Consider the following 23448-nt stretch of genomic DNA (forward strand, 5'->3'; position numbering starts at 1 on the left):
ATTTGATATGAGTCTGGAAGGAGAGTTTACAGTCTAGCCAGACACCTAGGTACTTATAGATGTCCACATATATTCTAGGTCGGAACCATCCAGGGTGGTGATGCTAGTCGGGCGTGCGGGTGCAGGCAGCGAATGGTTGAAAAGCATGCATTTGGTTCCATAGGAATGAATGGAATGCTACATTATTTCAATTTAATGTTTCAAGGGCAAAATTACATATATTTAAGTATTAATTTGTTGTCGAGTGAACGGTAACATTCATACTCTCTAAGAATTGTATTTTAAGGAAACGTTTTTTGTTTTGTTTGTTCATATAATACAATTTAAAAGTATGCATTAAGGTGTCTGTAATATAATATGCTTGACAAAAAATAATATTTCCTTTTTTACACTGGTGGAGGGGTACTAAAATGGTGACGCAGTGATTTCAAAACAGCGCCACCCATCAGTCATCTAGTGTTTATATGCACCATTGGTTTGTATGTGTGCTACAGCAGATGGAAGTAAGTTATGGCTCCCTGCGTGGAGGCCACGTCAAGCAGTGTTTGGAATAAAGAACCTAAAAGGATATAGCTGTGCCTGTCCACTTATAATTGTTGGTATCATGATGACAAATTACTTTCTCATATAAATAAAAATCTCAATAAATACAATGAAAATGTATAACCACGTCTTTATTAATAGTTTGTTTCCATGACAGCCTAATTTTTGACACCAAAGTAAAGCAGACAGGGATTCTGGGCTCTGCACTCTAATCGCACAGAAAACTTCAGCAACGAATGTCTGTGAAACTCAAAGTGGAAGAATATGCCATGCTAGAACTTGGTTTGTACATCTTTTCGGAAATCTTCTGAAGTTTTTACCTATTTGCTGTTCTGGAATTAGGTTTTCTGTATCACCGTTCCTCCAGAAAGGGCAAGTATAGAAGAGAGCATGTTGATGGGCATGGACATTTTAGGCATCGCCCAGGGAGACAGGATTTGTCATGACCATTGAGGTCTGCACACTCCCCACTTGGATAGAGACAACAATAGGAGACAACCTTTTCATCTAGGAGGGCCTGTAGATGAGATGTGTGACCCAGAACACAGGCCAGATGTAGTGTAAGGTCTACGACTCCATGCTGGCCTTACCTCAGGACCTGCAGGCCTCCAGAGCCCTGACCATCATCTCCATCATGTCTGGGGTTCTGGGGGTGATGCTGCTCATCAGGGTCAAAAGCACCAACCACATCAAGAGTCAAAAGTCCAAGGCCATAGTGATTCCAACTGGAAATCTCTTCCTCATCCCTTTCTCCTGGATAGCCAGAAACATTATCTGAAACTCCCACAACTCATTGATTGCCCAGAGGAGTGAGCTGAAGGCAACTTATATCAGGTGGGGGGCCTCATCCTTGCTCCTGACCAGGGGGACCATGCTGTACAGAACTGTCTATCCCTCCAATATCTCCTAAAGCCCCACTGAAGCAGGAGTTGGATGGAGTTTGTGGTCAACACCCTGGGAGTGGCAGGGTGGATGATCTCCCTAGTGACCTTTGCTTTGTCCTTACAGGCAATTATTCTGTTTCCCCATTACAGTAGGTTAGTAGCTTTGGCCATCACCGCCATCTCCAGCATCCTTAGAACTCTGGGGGTGGTGGGGTCCAAATTTCAGGGCCAAGTGCACTGAATACCTCAAGTGGAATTTGTCCAAAGACAGGGTGACGGTCATTGGCGGAACATTTCTCATCCTGGCCTGTACCGTTCATCTAATCTTTGTTTTCTTGGTTGCCCTTGATGTAAACTCAAAATCATGAATGATTTTGGTGTTTTTTCTGAATGCAATAGGTGGGCCCCTGTCCTGCTCCTGATAGTAGGGACCATACTCCTGGTTAGAGCAGAACAAGCCAGACTGTTACTCACTCAACCGCTAACAGCTTTGTCATTTCTTGTTTATTTGGGGAGTTTCCTCCATATTCCTTGCACCCATCTTATTCCTTCATACACTTGTAAAAACCAAAAGAGTAGGGCCTAGAAAAATATCCTTGGCTTTCCTGTGGGTGTGATGTGAGACATGGTCTGGGAAGAGAAGTTCTGCAATGAAGAGATATATTCAGAAATGGGTGAAAAAAGGTCTAATATTTCAGCTGTGCTTGATTGAGCTTCACCTTTATAATGAAACCAATTAAAAAGTCTTATTTACCGCAATTTATATTTTAAACTTGATGCAAACAAGACATGTTTATCTCAAGAAACCATTTATTCTCTAAATGTCTTATTTACTTGTCAACTGATTTATTGACAAATGAATAGATCAATGGCAAATAGATACAGTTTAAACAAAATCACATGCAAAGGTTCTGTGGTATGTTTAAGGGTGGATGGAGAAATGGAAAACCTAATCAGTTGCACAACTGAATGTGTTCAACACAACCCATCTGAAATCAGAGAGGTGCGGGGGGCTGCCTTTAATCGACGTCAACGGCGCCGTTGTTGTTGGGGGTTGTCTTGCTCAAGGGCAGAATGGCAAAAATTCAAACCAACGTTTCGGATACTTGCACCAACGCTCTTAACCGCTTGGATACCGGCCGCATTCAGTTAGGTCTGCCAATTATCCTGTTGATAAACTCATTGGTCAGATGTGCCTTAACAGGAATGAATCATTTATGGTTTTGTGACCACATGATGGCGATGGTGTATAGCCGGAGAGAATAGTCATGACTGTATTATTACAGTCTCTCTCACTCACTTTCAATCTCGGCTCAGTGGTCAGAGAAAGAATCGCACAAATGCATACGTGCAGATACACACACACACACCCCACACATGCTGTAATGACGAGACGATACAGCAGCATACTCAAACTGCACTTACAAAATCAGCCTTTTTATTCAAAACTAAACTTCAGAGATGCAAGGTCGCTGCAAGGCTAATAGGTAGGTGTCAGTTTTTGGTTTTTAAGACAACGGTGATATTACGTCTGCAACAACAGACAGATCTCTGATCGCAGGTTAGGATGCTCCTTTAACGTACACAGGGCCGTGTTCATAAGGGCACGCAAGGAAACGTTTCAAAATGCTTTGCAACGGAGAACGAGCATGTCAGTTTCAGTCCATTTTCTTCTGTTTGATGCCTAATGAACAGGACCCAGTTACCAAGCAATGGATGCCAGGACACAGAACGGCACCGTAATCAACATACGCCTGCAATGTGAAAATCACCACAGCTCGTTTGCACAAACGTGAAAACTTCTATCGTATTCGAGTCAGTGCAGCTTAAGCTATTAATAGCTTTTTCACTGTACTAAGCCAAACCATACTGTACTGTTCTGGCTTGGTTACGCATCATCCTCATTTACTAGAACCGTGCTGCAAAGGATCATGTGAAAAGAAAGTATCCAAATCAGCACAGTACGGTTTGAGTCGGCCTTATAGTGTGCATCAGGCAATAGCCGGACAGTTTGTGACAACCTCCTGTCGAGGGACATCATACACAGTCTTCTGTACCTTTTTTTCTATTTTAACAGTGAGAGATCCAGCCGATGGAGACCATGACAACCCGTCTGACAAATAAGCACATATGGGTACCCTTCTTACATCACCCCAAAATTCACAAGAATATAACTTCTTTGCATTCGGCTCACTCCATACATATTGTTTTTTCTCCAAAGCTAATTTTTACACTGGCATTCTACACATAATAAAGGCAAAAAAAGCAACAAGCAAAAACAGAAACTTGGGAAATAATGATGAGTCCTTGCAGTGCAATGCCATCACATTCAGGGTCTGTCTGTGTGTGTGTGTGTCAACTTTGGATATTAAATTGTAAAGAAAGCGGACTAGTCCGAGTTGGTTTCTTTCTTCTCTCTCCTCTTCATCCCACCTTCCTTCCTTCCTTCCTTCCTTCCATCCATCCCTCTTTCCGAATCTGTCCACAGCAGCAGCAGGGGATGGCAGTGGCGCCTCAGGACCAACCGCTTCTCTCATATTACCTCAGATTCGACGGCTTGTTCAATTCTACCTTTACTCCCTTTTCTCCTGCACCTATAGGACAGAATAGAGAAGGAGGGAGAGCGGAGAGTTATTTTATTCAACCAGTTAAGAACAAATTCTTATTTTATTAATTTTTATTCAACCAGTTATGAACAAAATTCTTATTTTTCAATGACTTCCTATAAATTCTTACTTCGTATGATGATCACTATGGTCCTGTAGTCATAAAGAGTCTTAGTCTCACAGTGCTGATCTAGGATAATTTGATCTTATTTATTACGATCCAAAAGGCAAAACTGATCTTAGATCAGCATTCCTACTTTGAGATTTTTTATGAATATGTGCCCAAGGACTCCATCTTACTTGTTAGGTATTTCTCCTTGGCCCGAGCTCGTTCATCGGCATCAAAATACCACACTGTTATGGCATACCTGGACAGCGAGTGAGACAACGGAAACAGAGGTCAACGAACATACAATGATTCACATAATAGATATACATACTAACACTAACACTACCCAACCATTTGTTATGGTCCAACTATTCTAACATTATTGAGCATTTTCAAATATATTAAAGCTGGATAGTGTTGGTGGTGTTGCTTAATGTGGTAACACTTTACAATAATGTCTGTTCATAGATCAAGGCATGCATTAACCTAATGTAAACTATGTCACAATTCACGCTTCAACCAAGTTCTCAAAATGGCCTGACGGATGCTTTACTTAAATGACATTACAATAAGCAACACAAAACAGGAGGTGTGGGATTGTGATGGAAGACAAGCAGACAACCCTGGGTCGAAGGTCAGGAGTATGACATTTTCTCTGCGGTCAAAAGGTCAAGTGAAGAGATCACCCTACCTGGTGTGGTATGCCGGCTGCACCTCATGGGGGTTCCGCCGGTCTGACCAGAAGAAGAGCAGGCGGTCGAACTTAGGTTCGATGTCGGCGAACTGTGCCTTGGCCTCTGGGAAAATCCTCAGGATTCCTCCGTGTTCCTGCGAGACAAAACAAGTAATGTGTGACATCAATAAATTATCCAAACTTATCCAATAATTAATTAATTCAGAAATTATTAACATTGTATTCCCCTATTTTAATTTGTCAAAGAACATATCCCCTCATAAAACAGCTAAAGGTACGAATAGAAAGAAAAATCATATGGAATAAGAACCTTTAAAAACACCTTTAAGAACACCTGGGCATTGAAACATTACTTTTTTCTAAATGCCATGCTGCAGCTAGGTACATTGTTAATATGACAATCTTCCGCAGGGAAACCAAGCACCAAGTTTCATTAGCAATTGCAAATATCATCGAACAATAACCTTTGTAATTAAATATATATTTAAATATATATATTTGCAGACCAGGGGGACCATGCGTGCAGATACTTCGTGGCTGAGCCTATGTTGCTCCGAGACGTTTCAACTTCACAATAACAGCACTTACAGTTGACCAGGGCAGAAATTTTACAAACTGACTTGTTGGAAAGGTGGCATCCTATGACGGTGCCAGGTTGAAAGTCACGGATAGAGATGCATGGCTGTGTGCTCAATTTTATACACCTGTCAGCAACAGGTGTAGCTGAAATCCACTAATTTGAAGGGGTGTCCACATACTTCTGTCCATGTAGTGTATGACGTGACCCTGACTGTGCAGAAAAAAAGTGATATGAGGTTCGGGAGCGAAACAGGGTTGCATTTTGGTTCAAACTAGAGGTCGACCGATTAATCGGAATGGCCGATTAATTAGGGCCAATTTCAAGTTTTCAGAACAATCGGAAATCGGTATTTTTGGGCGCAGATTTGACTTCTTGTTTTACACCTTTATTTAATCTTTATTTAACTAGGCAAGTCAGTTAAGAACACATTCTTATTTTCAATGACGGCCTAGGAACAGTGGGTTAACTGCCTTGTTCAGGGGCAGAATGACAGATTTTCACCCTGTCAGCTCGGGGATCCAATCTTGCAACATTAACTAGTCCAATGCAATAACGACCTGCCTCTTTCTCGTTGCACTCCACGAGGTAAGTTGCTAGCTAGCATTAAACTTATCTTATAAAAAAAACAATCAATCATAATCACTAGTTAACTACACATGGTTGATGATATTACTAGATATTATCTAGCGTGTCCTGCGTTGCATATAATCTGACTGAGCATACAAGTATCTGACTGAGCGGTGGTAGGCAGAAGTAAACATTCATTCAAACAGCACTTTTGTGCATTTTGCCAGCAGCTCTTCGTTGTGCGTCAAGCATTGCGCTGTTTATGACTTCAAGCCTATCAACTCCCGAGATGAGGCTGTGTAACCGAAGTGAAATGGCTGGCTAGTTAGCGCACGCTAATTGTCGTTGTTTTGCTGGTTCGAGCCCAGGGAGGAGCGAGGAAATGGACGGAAGCTATACTGTTACACTGTCGATACTAAAGTTCCTATAAGAACATCCAATAGTCAAAGGTTTATGAAATACAAATGGTACAGAGGGAAATAGTCCTATAATTCCTATAATAACTACAACCTAAAACTTCTTACCTGGGAATATTGAAGACTGATGTTAAAAGGAACCACCAGCTTTCATATGTTCTCATGTTCTGAGCAAGGAACTGAAACGTTAGCTTTCTTACATGGCAAATATTTTACATGGAACATATTGCACTTTTACTTTCTTCTCCAACACTTTGTTTTTGCATTATTTAAACCAAATTGAACATGTTTCAGGCTAAATTGATTTTATTGGTGTATTATTTTAAGTTAAAATAAGTGTTCATTCAGTATTGTTGTAATTGTCATTATTACAAATAAATAAATAAAAAAATAAAAAAAATCGACTGATTAATTGGTATCGGATTTTATGGTCCTCCAATAATCGGTATCGGCGTTGAAAAATCATAATCGGTCGACCTCTAGTTCAAACCATTTGTATCAGATTCGCCTTCAGCTGTGGCTAAATCAACCGCTTGTTAGGCAAATAGCGGGGAGGAATGAGGAAGTAAACTCAGCAAAAAAAGAAACGTCCTCTCACCGTCAACTGCTTTGATTTTCAGCAAACTTAACATGTGTAATTATTTGTATGCTGGAGGGTCATGTCAGGATGAGCCTGCAGGAAGGGTTCCACATGGGGGAGGAGGTCTTCCCTGTAGCGTTGAGATTGCCTGCAATGACAACAAGCGCTCAGTCCGATGATGCTGTGACCCACCGCCCCAGACCATGACGGACCCTCCACCTCCAAGTCGATCCCGCTCCAGAGTGCAGGCCTCGGTGTAACGCTCATTCCTTTGACAATAAACGCAAATCAGACCATCCCACCTGGTGAGACAACTGGTGAAGAGCACTTTTTGCCAGTCCTGTCTGGTCCAGCGACGGTGGGTTTGTGTCTATAGGCAATGTCATTGCCGGTGATGTCTGGTGAGGACCTGCCTTTACAACAGGCCTACAAGCCCTCAGTCCAGCCTCTCTCAGCCTATTGCAGAAAGTCTGAGCACTGATGGAGGGATTGTGCGTTCCTGGTGTAACTCGGACAGTTGTTGTTGCCATCCTGTACCTGTCCCGCAGGTGTGATGTTCGGATGTACTGATCCTGTGCAGGTGTTGTTACACGTGTTCTGCCACTGCGAGGACAATCAGCTGTCTGTCCTGTCTCCCTGTACTACTGTCTTAAGCGCCTCACAGTACGGACATTGTAATTTATTGCCCTGTCCACATCTGCAGTCCTCATGCCTCTTTGCAGCATGCCTAAGGCACATTCACGCAGATTAGCAGTGACCCTGGGCATCTTTCTTTTGGTGTTTTTCAGAGTCAGTAGAAAGACATCTTTAGTGTCCTAAGTTTTCACAACTGTCACCTTAATTGACCTACTGTCTGTAAGCTGTTAAGTGTCTTAATAACAACCGTTCCACAGGTGCATGTTCATTAATTGTTTAAAGTTCATTGAACAAGCATGGGAAAAAGTGTTTAAACCCTTTACAATGAAGATCAGTGAAGTTATTTGGATTTTTAAAAATTATCTTTGAAAGACAGGGTCCTGAAAAAGGGACGCATCTCTTTTTGATGTGTCTGTCGCTATTTACTCTATGCAGATAAGTTGTGTACACACGACATGGAAAACAGAGGAGCAATCACATCCACGGATAAAGCTGTTACCACGTGTAGCGTTTTCTGGGAGTTGGGTCAGTGTGAGTTAAGAGGAAAATGAGCAACACCAAGGCAACAAACCCAATGACACACAGGCCAAAATACACATTATAAACTGGATGGTTCAAGCCCTGAATGCTGATTGGCTGACAGCCGTGGTATATCGACCGTATACCACAGGTATGACAAAACATTTATTTTTACTGCTCTAATTACATTGGTAACCCGTTTATAATAGCAATAAGGCACCTCGGGGGTTTGTGATACATGGGGCGACAGTGGTTAGAGCGTTGGCCCAGTAACCGAAAGGTTGCTGGATCGAATCCCTAAGCTGACAAGGTAAAAATCTGTCGTTCTGCCCCCGAACAAGACAGTTAACCCACTGATCCCAGGTAGCCCGTCATTGTAAATAGCATTTTGTTCTTAACTGACTTGCCTATTTAAATAAAAAACATGGCTATGGGCTGTGTCCAGGCACTCCGTGTTGTGTTGTGCTTAAGAACAGCCCTTATCTGTGGTATATTGGCCATATATCACACATGCCAACACATACAAATAAATGCATGCAAACACACATAGGTGCACACGCATCCCTACACACACACCCCTTGAAACACGCAGGATAGAAATGTTAAGGGTGGGACATTTTTTAAAGGAGAATGGCTTTTTCCTGTGGGTTAATCTGGTGCTAAACATAGCTATGAGGAATCTGCACAGCGTGATTTACATAACTTATGAATGCAGGTTTGCTTGGGGGCCGGTGTGTGACAGGTATGTGTGAGGGGTGTGTGTGTGTTTGCCTGTGACTGCGTGGGGTCCGATGTGTGTGTGTGTGCAGTGTGTGAAGATGACATGAGAGCGGGGTCTGTTGACCTTCAAACATGCACGTTTCCCCAAGCTTCTCTGGGGGATTAAGTTAACCGTTCGCCTCCTAAGGGGGACTGGGGAATGATGAGGAACTAGTGGATATGACAGAGTAGTAAATTGGTCTTAACCCTACATCTTAAGTAGAAAATAACTAAAAGGGAAGGTATTGCTGTTTGGAGTGATTTTAATGGCAACAGAAATTTTATCTGATCTCAATAATTTTGAAATGATTCAAAGTTATTCTATTCAGATTCTATTTCTGTCAGCTCTAATATCACTCCATAATGCCATGTGGATACACTTAAAAGGGCAAATGATACCTCGTGCTTACATGATTGAAAATCAGTTCAACAGTACCTTAAAGTAAACTAAAAGTGATTATGTGCTAATTCTCTCTCTATTCAGAGATGTGCAGGTATTGTGTGCAGGTATTTGTAAGTTCCCTGTACTCTCTTGGTATCACAACTTGTGTCCTCTTGGCTGTTTCCTTCATAGTAAATCACAGCTATGCCTCCAATTTTGTTACCCACTATGAGCTTATAAAGTTACCTGAAAAAATGTGGAAATACCGTTTAACTTATTTTTTATATGTACGAGGTAACAATCAGCCAACAACATGGTTTCTACTAGAATCAACACCGAACCGAGCTCTTTGAGGGTGTTTTCACAGTTCTCTTTAAAGTGAACTCTCGGGTAAAAAAAAAGAGAAGTTAATTACCTCGGTTCTCTTTGTATTCACACTGCCCCTGCCTTTAAAACGAGGACTCAATTATTTTGCCAGTTCACTTAATCTATTCTGTGATCCGAGTCCTCTTTGCATTCAAATTGATATGTTTAGAAAGGAACCAAGAAATGTTTCTAACATTCACTCAATGCACTCAGGATTTTTACAAAGAGCAAGACAAGCCCATTCCATTAGTTACCGGACAGCTAGACATACCTATTTATATTTTGGAAGTTAATAGATTGCATTTAGTTAAAATATCCTATTAACATGTGCCTTCAGAAAGTATTCACACCCCTTGACATTTTCCACATTTTGTTGTGTTACAAAGTGGGATTAAAACTTATTTAATTGTCATTTTGTGTCAACGACCTACACACAATATTACAGCTGTGAGTCTTTCTGTGTAAGTCTCAAAGAGCTTTCCACACCTGGATTGTGCAACATTTTGGATTCAGGACAAAACGTTTGTTGCAAACAGGATGTATTAAAAAAAAAAAAAAGTTGTATTCTGTACAGCTTGTCTTCTTTTCACTCTGTCAATTAGGTTAGTATTGTGGAGTAACTACAATGTTGTTGATCCATCCTCAGTTATCTTCTATCACAGCCATTTAACTCTGTAACTGTTTTAAAGTCACCATTGGCCTCATTGATACACCATTCAAAGTGTAATTAAGGGATATTTTTACTCATCTAACCTATAGGTGCCCTTCGTCGCAAGACATTAGAAATCCTTGGTCTTTGTGGTTGAATCTGTGTTTGAAATTCTACTGAAGGGACGTTACAGATAATTGTATGTGTGGGGTATAGAGATTAGGTATTCATTCAAAAATCATGTTAAACACTGGGGTTGAAAACTTATTGACTCACATTTTAGCTTTTAATTTTTTATCCATTTGCAAAAATTTGAACAAAACAATTCCACTTTGACATAATGGGGTATTGTGTATTGGCCAGCGACAAAATACTTTCTGAAGGCAATGTAAATATTATTAGTAACAAAATAAATAGCAGAATAATAACTGCAGATTAAATAATGCTGTAGTTGAAAATCTACACCCAATGTAGGCTAATGCTCCCTTAAGAGCTAGAATTGATTTTGTACCCTGTTGTGATTCTCACCAAATATGGTGTTGAATAAACAGCTTATGAAGCTCCCTTAGCCTATAGATAACATATTGCAAACAACTAACCTTAACTAAAATGTCCACACATATTTTGGAATTTCTGTGTATCCTTGACAAAAAGCTAATCCATATAAAAAAAAAAACAGCACTTTTTTTTTTGCGACCCCTCACATCATCTCTATTTTGTTTTGTGGCACCAATGTGAGGGGTTATGTCAGGGGAAACCGTGTTGAAGTAGCCTAGTGTGGTGCGGGAAGAATGACAAGTGAACCTCTGGAGTTTAAATTGCCCTAAAAAAGGGAACTGGAATTCAAGCAACCTCTCGAGATCACATGGTGGGCTATGGCAAGCTGTTTTAACATGTATTCATTGAAATTCTATATAAATTCATTAACTCCCAATTGGATTCAATGGAGAAACCTGTGTTTGTGAGTTCGATTTCCTCCCCGAAAATACTATCCACTGCTGCTCCTCAACAGTGTCAGAAGAGCTGTGCTTAGGCCTACATAATGTCTATATTACTGTAGCAACAGGGTCACGGCACCCTGCGCATCTTTGCTGCATGTTGCTGTGTCTTCCTGTTGGGAGCAGGGAAGATATGCAGCATGCAAATATAATCCTGCCCCCATGAAGGTCATTATCATAGAAGTATAGATATACAAAAATGATTTATCAATATCAAAAATTATTTAAAAATTATATATATATATCTTTTTTAAATCATATCAATAATAAAAATATAGATTTTTTTTTTTATTTTTTATATTAATTAATTGTTTTTGGGGATATAAAAAATGTAATTATTGATATAAAAATGTAATGTATTTATGTTAAAACATCTTTCCATATGGGGGGGGCTCTTTTGAGGGGTCTGAGTTCCTTTGGAGTGTTCACACTGAACCAAAAAAAAAAGCGAAAATTGTCTGAAAGGGACCAAGTGTGGAAACACCCTGAGTATCTGCATGGTGTAAATGGCACCAAACACACATACTTTCTAATTCATCCTGCAGTCCCAATTTGTCTTATAAAGTATATTTATCCATAACTGGGCTTACCCAGGCCTCATTTTAGAAACTTGATCTGTTCATCAATCTGTAAATAAACCCATAGTGTAGATCAGTGTTTCCTAATCCTTGTTGTGGGGACCCAAAGGGCCAATTTTTTTTGTTGCTTTGCTGTAGCACTACACACGTCATTCCACTAATCAACTCATCCTCAAACCTTTGATTAGTGGATTTGTGTAGTGCTAGGGCAAAAACTAAAATGTGCACCACTTTGGGTCCCAAGGACCAAGATTAACACTGCTGTAGATGGCACAGACCAAGTCTTGGTGTAATCTAACATCATATTACAGTGGGGCAAAAAAGTATTTAGTCAGCCACCATTTGTGCAAGCTTTCCCACTTAAAAAGATGAGGCCTGTAATTTTCATCATAGGTACACTTCAACTATAACAGACAAAATTAGAAAAAAAATGTTCCTTTGCCAAGATAATCCACCAACATGACAGGTGTGGCATATCAAGAAACTGATTAAACAGCATGATCATTCACAGGTGAACCTTGTGCTGGTGAAAATGAAAGCCCACTCTAAAATGGGCTGTTTTGTCACACAACACCACAGATGTGTCAAGCTTTGAGGGAGCGTGAAATTGGCATGCTGACTGCAGGAATGTCCACCAGAGCTGTTGCCAGAGAACTGAATGTTAATTTCTCTACCATAAGCCACCTCCAATATCATTATAGATCATTTGGAAGCGCATCCAAACAACCTCAAAACCGCAGACCATGTGTAACCAACCCAGCCCAGGACCTCCACATCCAGCTTCATCACCTGCGGGATCATCTGTGACCAGCCACCCGGACAGCTGATGAAACTGTGGGTTTGCACAACCAAATTATTTCTATCAGAAACCATCTCAATGAAGCTTATCTTCGTGCTCGTCGTCTTCACCAGGGTCTTGAACTGACTGCAGTTCGGCGTCGTGACCGATGAGTCCGCTTTCAACTGTTCCGGGCAGATGGCAGATAGCGTGTAAAATTCACCTTAAAAGGCAGCTGGCGCGTCTCGGGATGCACCACGACGGTGGACCTCAACATGGGCTGGTGACGGTGGATGTCGCGTTTACACTGAGAATGTTCAATCACTGAGGACACTTGAGAAGCTAGACTTGAACATGGCTGAGATCTGGGAGCTTGATCTGGGAGCTCCTGTGGGCGAGTGGTTTGCTGATGTCAAAGTTGTGAACAGAATGTCCCATGGTGGCAGTGGGGTTATGGTATGGGCAGGCATAAGATACGGACAACAAACACAATTGCATTTTATTGATTGCAATTTGAATGTACAGAGATACCGTGACAAGATCCCATTGTTGTGCCATTCATCCACCACCATCACCTCATGTTTCAGCTTGATAAAGCACGGCCCCATGTCACAAGGATCTGTGCACAATTCCTAGAAGATGATAATGTCACAGTTTTCCATGGCCTGCATACTCACCAGCCATGTCACCCATTGAGCAGGTTTGGAGTGCTCTGGATCGACGTGTACGACAGTATGTTCCAGTTCCCGCCAATATCCAGAAACTTCGCACAGCCATTGAAGAGGAGGGGGCAACATTCCACAGGCCACAATCAACAATGATCAGCTCTATGCGAAGTAGATGTGACGTGCTGCATGAGGCAAATGGAGGTCACACCAAATACTGACTGGTTTTCTGATCTACGCCTCTACCTTTCTTTTCAGGTATCTGTGACCAACAGATGCATATCTGTATTCCCCATCATGTGAAATAGATTAGGGCCTAATGAATTTATTTGATATTGACTGAATTCCTTATATGAACAGTAACTCAGTAAAATCTTTGAAACTGTTGCATGTTGCGTAAATATCCTTCTTCAGTATATTAACAGCTATTAAGACCCTCTGGAAGTATCTACCGGGTATCTACCTCTTAGTAGATTTCATAATGTAGATCATTATAAAACAGGTTGTTTGGGTCCTGGATGCTGATTGGTTGATATGTGGGACAACAGGAAATAATGTATGTGTGTGGCAATCGGTGAGAGAGCTCATTTAAGGGTTTTTAGCAGCCCCTAACATGGAGAACAGAAAGTGCTGGAGTGACATTTTAGCTTGCAGTGATGTGAGGAATGTCCGATTCTCCACCAAAGAAGAGGCAAACACTGGCTGTCACTAACCATTGCCAGGACCATGGACAGTTCTTCCATTCGAGTGCCATCAATGGAAACGTCACTAACATCAACAACTGGCTTGGTTAGCTTGGACTTGCCAACCATAAGTTGCTGCCTATGTAGGCCTATTGTATATTTATTAAATCATTAATTATCCAAAATTAAATCTAGGATTGGCTTCCTATTTTGCAAACAAAGCATTCTTCACTCATGCTGCCAAACATACCCAAGTAAAACTGACCATCCTACCGATCCTTGACTTCGGCGATGTAATTTACAAAATAGCCTCCAACACTCTACTCAGCAAATTGGATGCAGTCTATCACAGTGCCATCCGTTTTGTCACCAAAGCCTCATATACAACCCACAACTGCGACCGAAATACTCTCGTTGGCTGGTCCTTGCTTCATATCTGTCGCCAAACCCACTGGCTCCAGGTCTATAAGTCATTGCTAGGTAAGGCCCCGCATTATCTCAGCTCATTGGTCGCCATAGCAGCACCCACCCGCAGCACGCGCTCCAGCAGGTACATTTCACTGGTCACCCCCAAAGCCAATTCTTCCTTCGGCCGCCTTTCCTTCCAGTTCTCTGCTGCCAATGACCGGAACGAACTGCAAAAATCTCTGAAGCTGGAGACTCATATCTCCCTCACTGGCTTTAAGCACCAGCTGTCAGAGCATCTCACAGATCACTGCACCTGTACATAGCCCATCCAACTACCTCATCACCATATTGTCATTATTTTATTAATTTTTCTCCTTTGCACCCCAGTACCGCTACTTGCACACTCATCTTCTGCACATCTATCACCCCAGTGTTTAATTTGCCATACTGTAATAATTTTGCCACCATGGCCTATTTATTGCCTCACCCCCCTTATCCTACCTCATTTGCACACACTGTATATCGACTTTCTCGATTGTATTATTGACTGTATGTTTGTTTATTCCATGTGTAACTCTGTTGTTGTTTGTGTCGCACTGCTTTGCTTTATCTTGGCACGGTCGCAGTTGTAAGAACTTGACCTCAACTAGCTTACCTGGTTAAATAAAGGTGAAATAAACATAAATAAATAAAAATTGAGGTTCTTGTCTCTCATCATTATTGAATCTCTGCTAGCTAGCTACATGCCAATGATTTGTTTAGCATAGCAATGTCAAATTAATATAATTATTTTAATTTAATGACTGGGTCAAAACATGAGAAAAGAACTAACGACCAGCCCAATTGGGTAGCAATTTCAGAATGCAAAAACAAATTTACTTGTTAAAATAATATTTTTTAGGAAAAATATTTGTGTAAATATGTTGGCAAAAGTTTTAAAAAGCAATAACTCCCTCATACCCGGGAATTATCATGTGACAACTCCCTCCATGGGCTGTATCCCGGCCCTTGGCTTCGCCTAGGGTCTCAGAACAACCCTTGTTGGGAACTGTCAGACAATAATTCCCAGGTTCTCAGGCATCATTGATTAGAATATTTCCCAACCCCTGGTCCTCGAGTACCCCCAACAGCACACATTTTTGTTGTTGCCCCAGACAAACACACCTGATGCAACTAATTGAGGGCTTGATGATTAGTTGACAAGTTGAATCAGGTGTGCTTGTCCGGGGGTACTGGATGACTGGAAGTGGGAAACACTGATGATGCATCAACTTCTCCAGCATTCCTCGGAAACCTCCAACCATTCCATATATGTGATATTCCAGAGCTAGCACACCTGATTCAACTAATCCTCAAGCCCTTGATTAGGTGAATCAGGTGTGCTGGTTCAGGGCTACAACAAAATGTTTGGGATGTCTGATGTTGAGGCATTTGCAAGTTTAGGGTCGTGCTCAGTAGGGCACACCATTATTACACAACAGTAAATTAAAAATCTGTGTCTTTATTGGAACAGTTTAGGTAGTTCCTCTTGTTTCACTCTGTTTTCTCCTTACTGAACATGACCCAGGTAAAATCTCTAAGTGGTCCTAATTTAATAATTAGCTGCTACTCTTATACCAAGCCTGTAGGGCAGTGAGACTGACAGCTTCTCTTCTGTCGAGTCTTACAAGGACCTAGGCTGCAGCCCAACTATATGACCCCACTAGTGGATTCCAAACTCCTTATCTCCCTATTCACGTTAATTCTTTCAGATCTGAGAGGAGGGTCAGCAAAGGCAAAGATAAGGGGGAAGGAGCAGGGAGGGAGCTATCGTATTAGAATCAAGGCCCACAACGTCAGAGTGGGAGAGCTTGAGGATCTGCCTGCCTGTCATCCCCATTCCAGCATAGTTTCCACCTGCAATCACAATGTTCTAGTGGTAGCCCTGGGGTTTGTTCTAGAAGTTACTGCCACCCCCTTTGGTGCATAAATGCCTGTGTGTGTGGGGGATTTTGTGTATGATTTGTGCAATTGAGATGAAAATGTAATAGCAGTGAGTGCCCACATTAGCTGTAAATTATGCAGACTGTGTCCATTACATGTTTTCCGTCCCAACAGGACTCCATAGTCAGCCATGTCAGAAATTGCTTTTGTCATCACTTGTCATACCGTAGCATGTATGGTTGTCATATTAAAACAGCTTCAGATTCACAAGGCGTTGGTATCCTTCTGATTTGTCTATCAGAGACTGTCCTAATATGGACACCATACATATGGCATGGAGTCAGTTACCTGACCGACTCAAACTGAATTCTTCCGCCGCTCTATCGTTTGCTACATACTTTAGTCAGACTGCCATCGTTGAAGTTGTCTGTGGTGACGTCAAAATGAGGGGTGCTTTACAAAACAAAGTCATCAGACTGGATCCTCTCAAACCAATCAGAGTTTCAAAGCCAATGATACATTTTCAAAACAATGCTTTACCAACATGTGTTCTAGCTCTGTCCCAACCCATTGGTTTCTGGAGCAAGGAGTTTGGGTTGCCAGGCAATGGAGTCAGTGTACAGTATGTATGGGATTAATCCATAGCGTGTCAGTACCTGTTTAGACACCCCCCTTTCCCCTTTATCGATCAACGCTTCTCTCCTCCGCATAAACTCATTTAGTAGTCTGCTTGGTGAACTTTGGGATTACATCCAGAAACTGAAGGGTGACTGGCATGGAATTAACAGAGTCAATATTCAAAGCCACAGTGTTGTTCCCAGCAGAGAGAACTGGTTGCAATGACATCATTATGGCATCTTTGATGAATAGGCCTTGTATAGATCTACTGTTCTTTTTTAAGGAACCAGAATTGTTTTTACTGGTTACAATTTGACCAAAATATGTAGTCTTTCCCATGCCATCTAGATCTTGTCATGAAAAATACTTCTTTACCCAGTGAAATGTCCTCAAACTAATTTTGGGTTAGTATAAACTAAATATTGGACATAAAGTTTGCTTTGAGTTCATTATTTTGACATACCTTAGCCTCCCAGTCTTTATTGAGATAGTAAATACATGTTACACATCTCCCATCGCCGTTAGGGTTATCCACGTGGCGTACATACCCAGTCCCGTTTCCTGGGTAACAGGCCACCATAGCCTGAAAAAGAACATGAGAAGGGCATGTCAGGAGGAAATATTTTGGGTGGCCATTTTGACAGTGTCGTAAAAGTTGTCACAGAAAATAAAAATGCTTCCCAACAGAAGACATACTTTCAAACACCTATTTCTAAGATGTCCATGCAAGTTAGCAATAAATTACACCGGTTGAGGATATCATTACAGATGCAATTCAGTTGCTTGGCTGTTGCTTTCCAAATACATTTTTAAATGTGACAATCATTACAATGCATTTCACAACAAATGATTAACACAAAGCCAATTGTTTAAAGTGACCCCTTTTTAACACGCTATTCTATGTCATTTCAGAATGCTTGCCTCCATGATTAGGCTACACTCTGGTAAAGCATATAATAGAACACCACATTTCCTATTATGAAATTGTCATGTCATTTAAGATGTCTCGTTGATTCATAATGGATAATACTGCTATTGAAATGCATGCGTATACAAAGTATATACTCAATTATTCCTGTTCAAAGCATGCTAACACAAAAAAAGAGAGATTCACAAACAAAAAGGCGAGCTTGTTATTCATAATTGCTGATGGGTGAAAGACGAGGCAGAGGGGCGACTGACACACTTGCTGGGCTGATTTGAAAGGAAAGAGGCTAATTGGAGTAGCCAAGTTGTTTTTGCTGTGTCATCAGTCAGGCCTTTACTTCAAGTGTTAGAAAACAATAGGTCAGAACTGTTGGCTTACGAGCACGTTTCCCCTTTATTATGTCGGTCTCTGGGTCACAGGCACAAGTTGTTACGTAACAAACCGTGGGTGGATTTGTACATTTTTTTTATGCACAGATAAATCTTTCTTTTTTATAAATGGATACATCTTTTTGGTGCTCGGGTATTGCCACGGGACTGGGCCAAAGTGGAGGAGAGGGACACACACACGCATGCATTTTGCTTGGTCATTGGAGATGTATAGTACTTCCAAGGACATAGGCTACAATTGAGTAGTCGCAAAGTAGTATATTTCGTCAGACTTTATTTGGATAGTCCCATATCTACGGACCAAAAGAGATGGCACTGTGCTCTGATATTGATTCATTCATTGTTAGGAAAGAGCTTGCAAAAAAGGCATTTCACTGTCTTTGTGCATGTGACGATACAACTGGAACCTTGAAAGTACAGATGGTCAAACTTTCAACAAACGAGGCAAAAGTAAACATGTCGTCCCCCACGAACGATGCAGCACCTCCCTTGGATCAATCAGTGTAATTTTATAAATGACAGATCTCTAACGCAAGATGCATCATTCGGCCAAGTTGAATCAAAATCGGGCCAGTGCTGTCTGAGACATTGCATGGGTTAGCTATCATATCCCTGAGCGTGTGCCAGATGTAATCACTCGGAGTCAAACAGATCAAGAGATATGTTGAGACTTCTGTCTATAGATGCCACATATCAAGTTTTGTGCAGATAGGTAATTCTGTGCCATAGGCATAGCGTGTTTTACACAAAATTCTAAAGGGCGGAATGTGTCATTTTGTAAATGCCAGATCTCTAGGGCAAAACACATCATTCACCTAAGTTTTCATCAAAATCAGTCCAGTGGTGTCGGAGAAATTGCGTGTGACGAACGAACGTACGGGGACTCATTTAATCATGGGGGACAACTATCTGTTGATAAGCAACTACTTGCTAAGGTTAAGATTAGGCCTAGGGTTAGTGGATAGTTAGCTGAAATGTTGTTGACAGTTATTGAACATCTACAAATCATGTACAAACCATTTATTTGGGACGATCCAAATAAAGTGTTACCATAAATTTCATATCTAATCACAGAAACAGAAGACATTGACGTGACAAATCATTCAATTCCAAAGTAGGCAAAATGACAACACTCTGAATTGGAACTGCTTTCCAAACAATATACCTGTCAAGTTCCCATAGCAAGTCCTCTTCAATTATGTTCTACAATAATCATAACTATGCTACACTGATAACATAATTCTGATAGGTTCTTAGACTGCCAACAATGGCCAGAATGTAACCACCACCCCACAGGACTGTATGATACCATGACATGAGACTGCTTACACTGCTGTTTTCCCCAGATTACCGGGCTCTTTCTGTATGTGCTTATTTGTGAACTGGAAGACCTTCTGATCTCTTTTCCATCTGTGGAGGAGGACAGAGAGGTGGGGTGAGATGAGGGGAGAGGGGGGCGGGAGGCTGTTAACCACCAGGATGTTCTGCACGTCTCCCGTTCACCCCTCTCCGCCAGGGTCATTTCCAGATGGTGGAAACCCCCTCGTCTTTTTATTTAAGAGAGGCCCGCACGCAAAAGAAAGGAAATCGAAGAGAGGAAAGGGGGGTCTGAGGTCACGAAATAGGTCACCGGCGCTCTGGGTCAGACTTTGAGTCTAACTGGGATAGGCGGTGGTGATCAAAGTTGCGTGTGTGTGTGTGGTTGTCTGTCTGTGTGGAGACCATGTCGTGAAGCCATGCCGTGAAGGCCAGACCTTGTGATAACCAAGGTCTTGATTTTTTTGTTTTGCACAACAGAACAATCCATCCTCGAAAGCGTTGGAATGTCGAGGTCGGAACGTTGGGAACGAGGGCAGCAGAAACTTGAAAAAAAAGGCCCACTGCTATTGTTTAAATTTTTCTGCTTAGCTCATCAGGATAGGGCGGCAGGTAGCCTAGCGTTTAAAAGCATTGGGCCAGTAACTGAGAGGTCGCTGGATCCAATCCCCGAGCCGACTAGGTGAAAAATCTGATGTGCCCTTGAGCAAGGCACTTAACCCTAAATGCTCCTGTAAGTACTGTGGATAAGAGCTTCGGCTAAATGACTTGACATTTTTAAAATATAAATTACGCTGCTTCGATCTCCCCCGCGCTCACCCTCGGATTCCGTAGCGTGATCTCCACGCTGCAGCCGGCAGTCAGTGACAGGCTACGCATGACACATGACAGCCCCCACAATCCACTCGCCATTATTTCAACTGTTATCCAACCATTAGCGCTTTCCCTGCTGGCAGGTGCAAGCTGGGCTCGAAATGGAGGGAACGACCGACACACGCAAACAAAAGACGAGTCGGGACAAAGCTAACACACCTCCGAGGGCTGACGCAAGTCAAAGGAGTGAACGGGTACATGCGGAAGATAACGTCAGATGCCATTTGAAGACATGGAGTGTGGGGCTGAAGTGCGTCAGAGAGGTTTCGCTCAGTGCGAGAGGGGTGGTGAGCCGTGGGGGTTTACATTATGTGGGCATTGCGTCATTTGGCTTCTGGTGGTCATGTCTCGCATGCCATGCTATGCCTCCTATCAGCTCTGTGCAAGAGCAATTTCTCAAGTGCCCCCATTAAGAGAGAGCAGGTGAATGGAGAAAAAAGGTTGGCAGCCATACCACCTTTATACAGGCAGTGCCCGTACAAAACCTAGGGTTGTAAAATTCAGGAAGCTTTCAATAAATTCCCTGGTTGGGGGATTACGGATTTCCTGCTTTTTCGCTCCTGAATCCAGGAATCCACCAACAGGGATTTTGCAAAAACCGGGAAATTGATTAAACGTTTTGCAACCCTACGCATACCATATTATGACAACAGTGGCCTACAAAACGCAAGAAACATCTCATACTGTAAGCACTTAATATGCATAGCAAGACTGTTATAGGGGGTTGAGGGTAATTTGGTAACTGTGACCTGAAATTGCTGCTCTTGTTACTTTATTTCCCAGATGTTTAATGAATGTTTTATGTTAATAAAGTTGATGGTGATCAGTTACATTTTATACCGCACTGCTGCAAGCAGACGTGAGAAAGCCAATGTATGTGTAATGCAATAGACATGTATTGGAGCGAGGTACTCGCTTACTCTAGGCACAATGCATAAATGGGTCACAGCTCTGAACTGTATAAGGCCACACAAATGGAATAGGCTATATTGCACTTATAGGCATTGCGCATAATGTGCTTCAACACTCCAGTCTTTGCACACTTGGAGTGAGTGTATCGGTGTCTGAGTGTAAATGTCTGAGTATTCCTGTGTTTGTGTGTCTGAAGGTGAGGGTGTTTGTGCATGTTTCAGTCTTTCTGTGTAAATGCATGGTTCAACGTTTGAAAGTGAGTGTGTGTCTGTGTGAATGCACCTCGGTGTGTTTGTGTGTGTGAGTGATGTTTCCCACTCTCTCATCCTACTCGATCTCTGACACCGCGCCACCTCCAGAGGAGGCATGGGTAGTATCCAGATTTTCATACCGTCCTTCTCTCATCCCGAGATTTACGATATTACCGGCATAGCACACAAGGGGAGCGGTGCAGGTCCTAATCCAGGCACTTGTCATCTCCCGTCTGGATTACTGCAACTCGCTGTTGGCTGGGCTCCCTGCCTGTGCCATTAAACCCCTACAACTCATCCAGAACGCCGCAGCCCGTCTGGTGTTCAACCTTCCCAAGTTCTCTCACGTCACCCCGCTCCTCCGCTCTCTCCACTGGCTTCCAGTTGAAGCTCGCATCCGCTACAAGACCATGGTGCTTGCCTACGGAGCTGTGAGGGGAACGGCACCGCAGTACCTCCAGGCTCTGATCAGGCCCTACACCCAAACAAGGGCACTGCGTTCATCCACCTCTGGCCTGCTCGCCTCCCTACCACTGAGGAAGTACAGTTCCCGCTCAGCCCAGTCAAAACTGTTCGCTGCTCTGGCCCCCCAATGGTGGAACAAACTCCCTCACGACGCCAGGACAGCGGAGTCAATCACCACCTTCCGGAGACACCTGAAACCCCACCTCTTCAAGGAATACCTAGGATAGGATAAAGCAATCCTTCTCACCCCCCCTTAAATGATTTAGATGCACTATTGTAAAGTGGCTGTTCCACTGATGTCAGAAGGTGAATTCACCAATTTGTAAGTCGCTCTGGATAAGAGCGTCTGCTAAATGACTTAAATGTAAAATGTAAATGGGAGGGGAGAACAAGGGGAGCTATTATCAAAATTCTAACTAAATTTGCACAAACTAATAGCAAAATCACATAGACACTGTTAGCTAACTGCTAACGAGTGAAAAACAAACAAACTAATTGCAAAGACAAGGAAATCGAGCTCATAAAGCTATACAGGTTAGTAGCTACCGAATGTCATTTTTCAGTGAGTTTACATTTACAAGCAAAAGTGAACTAGGTGAATTGTGCAAATAAAGATGTGATGCATGCTTTTCTGAAGGAAGAGCAGCATGTGTAAACTGAGCAGATGGAAAAAGAACAGAGGAGGAAAAATGCTAATAGGAAACAGAGGGAAAAAATTGTAACTGTGCAGATAACTCATCCAGAGTTTTTGACTTCTGGCAGAAAGCCATTAGTAGTGAATTGCATTGCCTCATGTGTTCGCCACACAACTGAGACACGCCGATAGATATAGAACGCTATGGACATACCGGCTCCTGCTGTGCGATTTAAAAACAAACACGCGACTGGCTCAACTGTTCTGGGGAACTACGGTAAGCTTCATAATCTAAAATAATGTCACAGGTGAAATTAAGAACGCAATCTGCTTTATCTCCTAACGTATAACACGAGTTGACTGCAGGTATTAACTTAAAACCTTTTCACAAGTGAGTTCCAAATATCTCTGACGGTCGCCCCGTCGTGAGTTGTTTTATGCACGTGATGTCAGAATGCACTCACTGTTCTTAAATGTGATTATTTTATTACGCAACAGGACAGTTAATACGCGTTGCCTGCTAATTATCTATAGGCTATGTTTAAACTTGTTAATTTAAAATTATTTTCTAACAAATTGTATTTTTTAAGAACAGTTTGAATTGAAGTGTGTTTCACCTCCTCATTAATTCACATAGAAGTAGCCCATTTCAGCGTTGCGGACAATTTATGTTTGAGGCTTTACTGAGCCGGATAAACTTCACTCATGTTTGAGCAGATCAAATATGCATATATTTGC

The 23448-nt window shown here is 42.0% G+C and overlaps 1 protein-coding gene across 1 annotated transcript in view; it reads right to left on the reverse strand.

Annotated features, from left to right (window-relative positions):
* Positions 1-653: 653 nt before the first annotated feature.
* LOC135539419 (egl nine homolog 1-like) overlaps positions 654-23448 on the reverse strand; it is a 41742-nt gene continuing 18947 nt past the window's right edge. The window contains exons 2-5 of the mRNA XM_064965293.1: positions 17405-17524; positions 4834-4970; positions 4334-4401; positions 654-4021 (exon numbers count right to left, since the gene is read on the reverse strand). Of these exons, the coding sequence (XP_064821365.1) occupies positions 3966-4021; positions 4334-4401; positions 4834-4970; positions 17405-17524 (381 nt within the window). The 3' untranslated portion in view covers positions 654-3965. The remainder of the gene's footprint in view (positions 4022-4333; positions 4402-4833; positions 4971-17404; positions 17525-23448) is intronic.

The sequence above is a fragment of the Oncorhynchus masou genome, chromosome 5, assembly GCF_036934945.1.
Source record: "Oncorhynchus masou masou isolate Uvic2021 chromosome 5, UVic_Omas_1.1, whole genome shotgun sequence".
Lineage (NCBI taxonomy): Eukaryota > Metazoa > Chordata > Actinopteri > Salmoniformes > Salmonidae > Oncorhynchus > Oncorhynchus masou.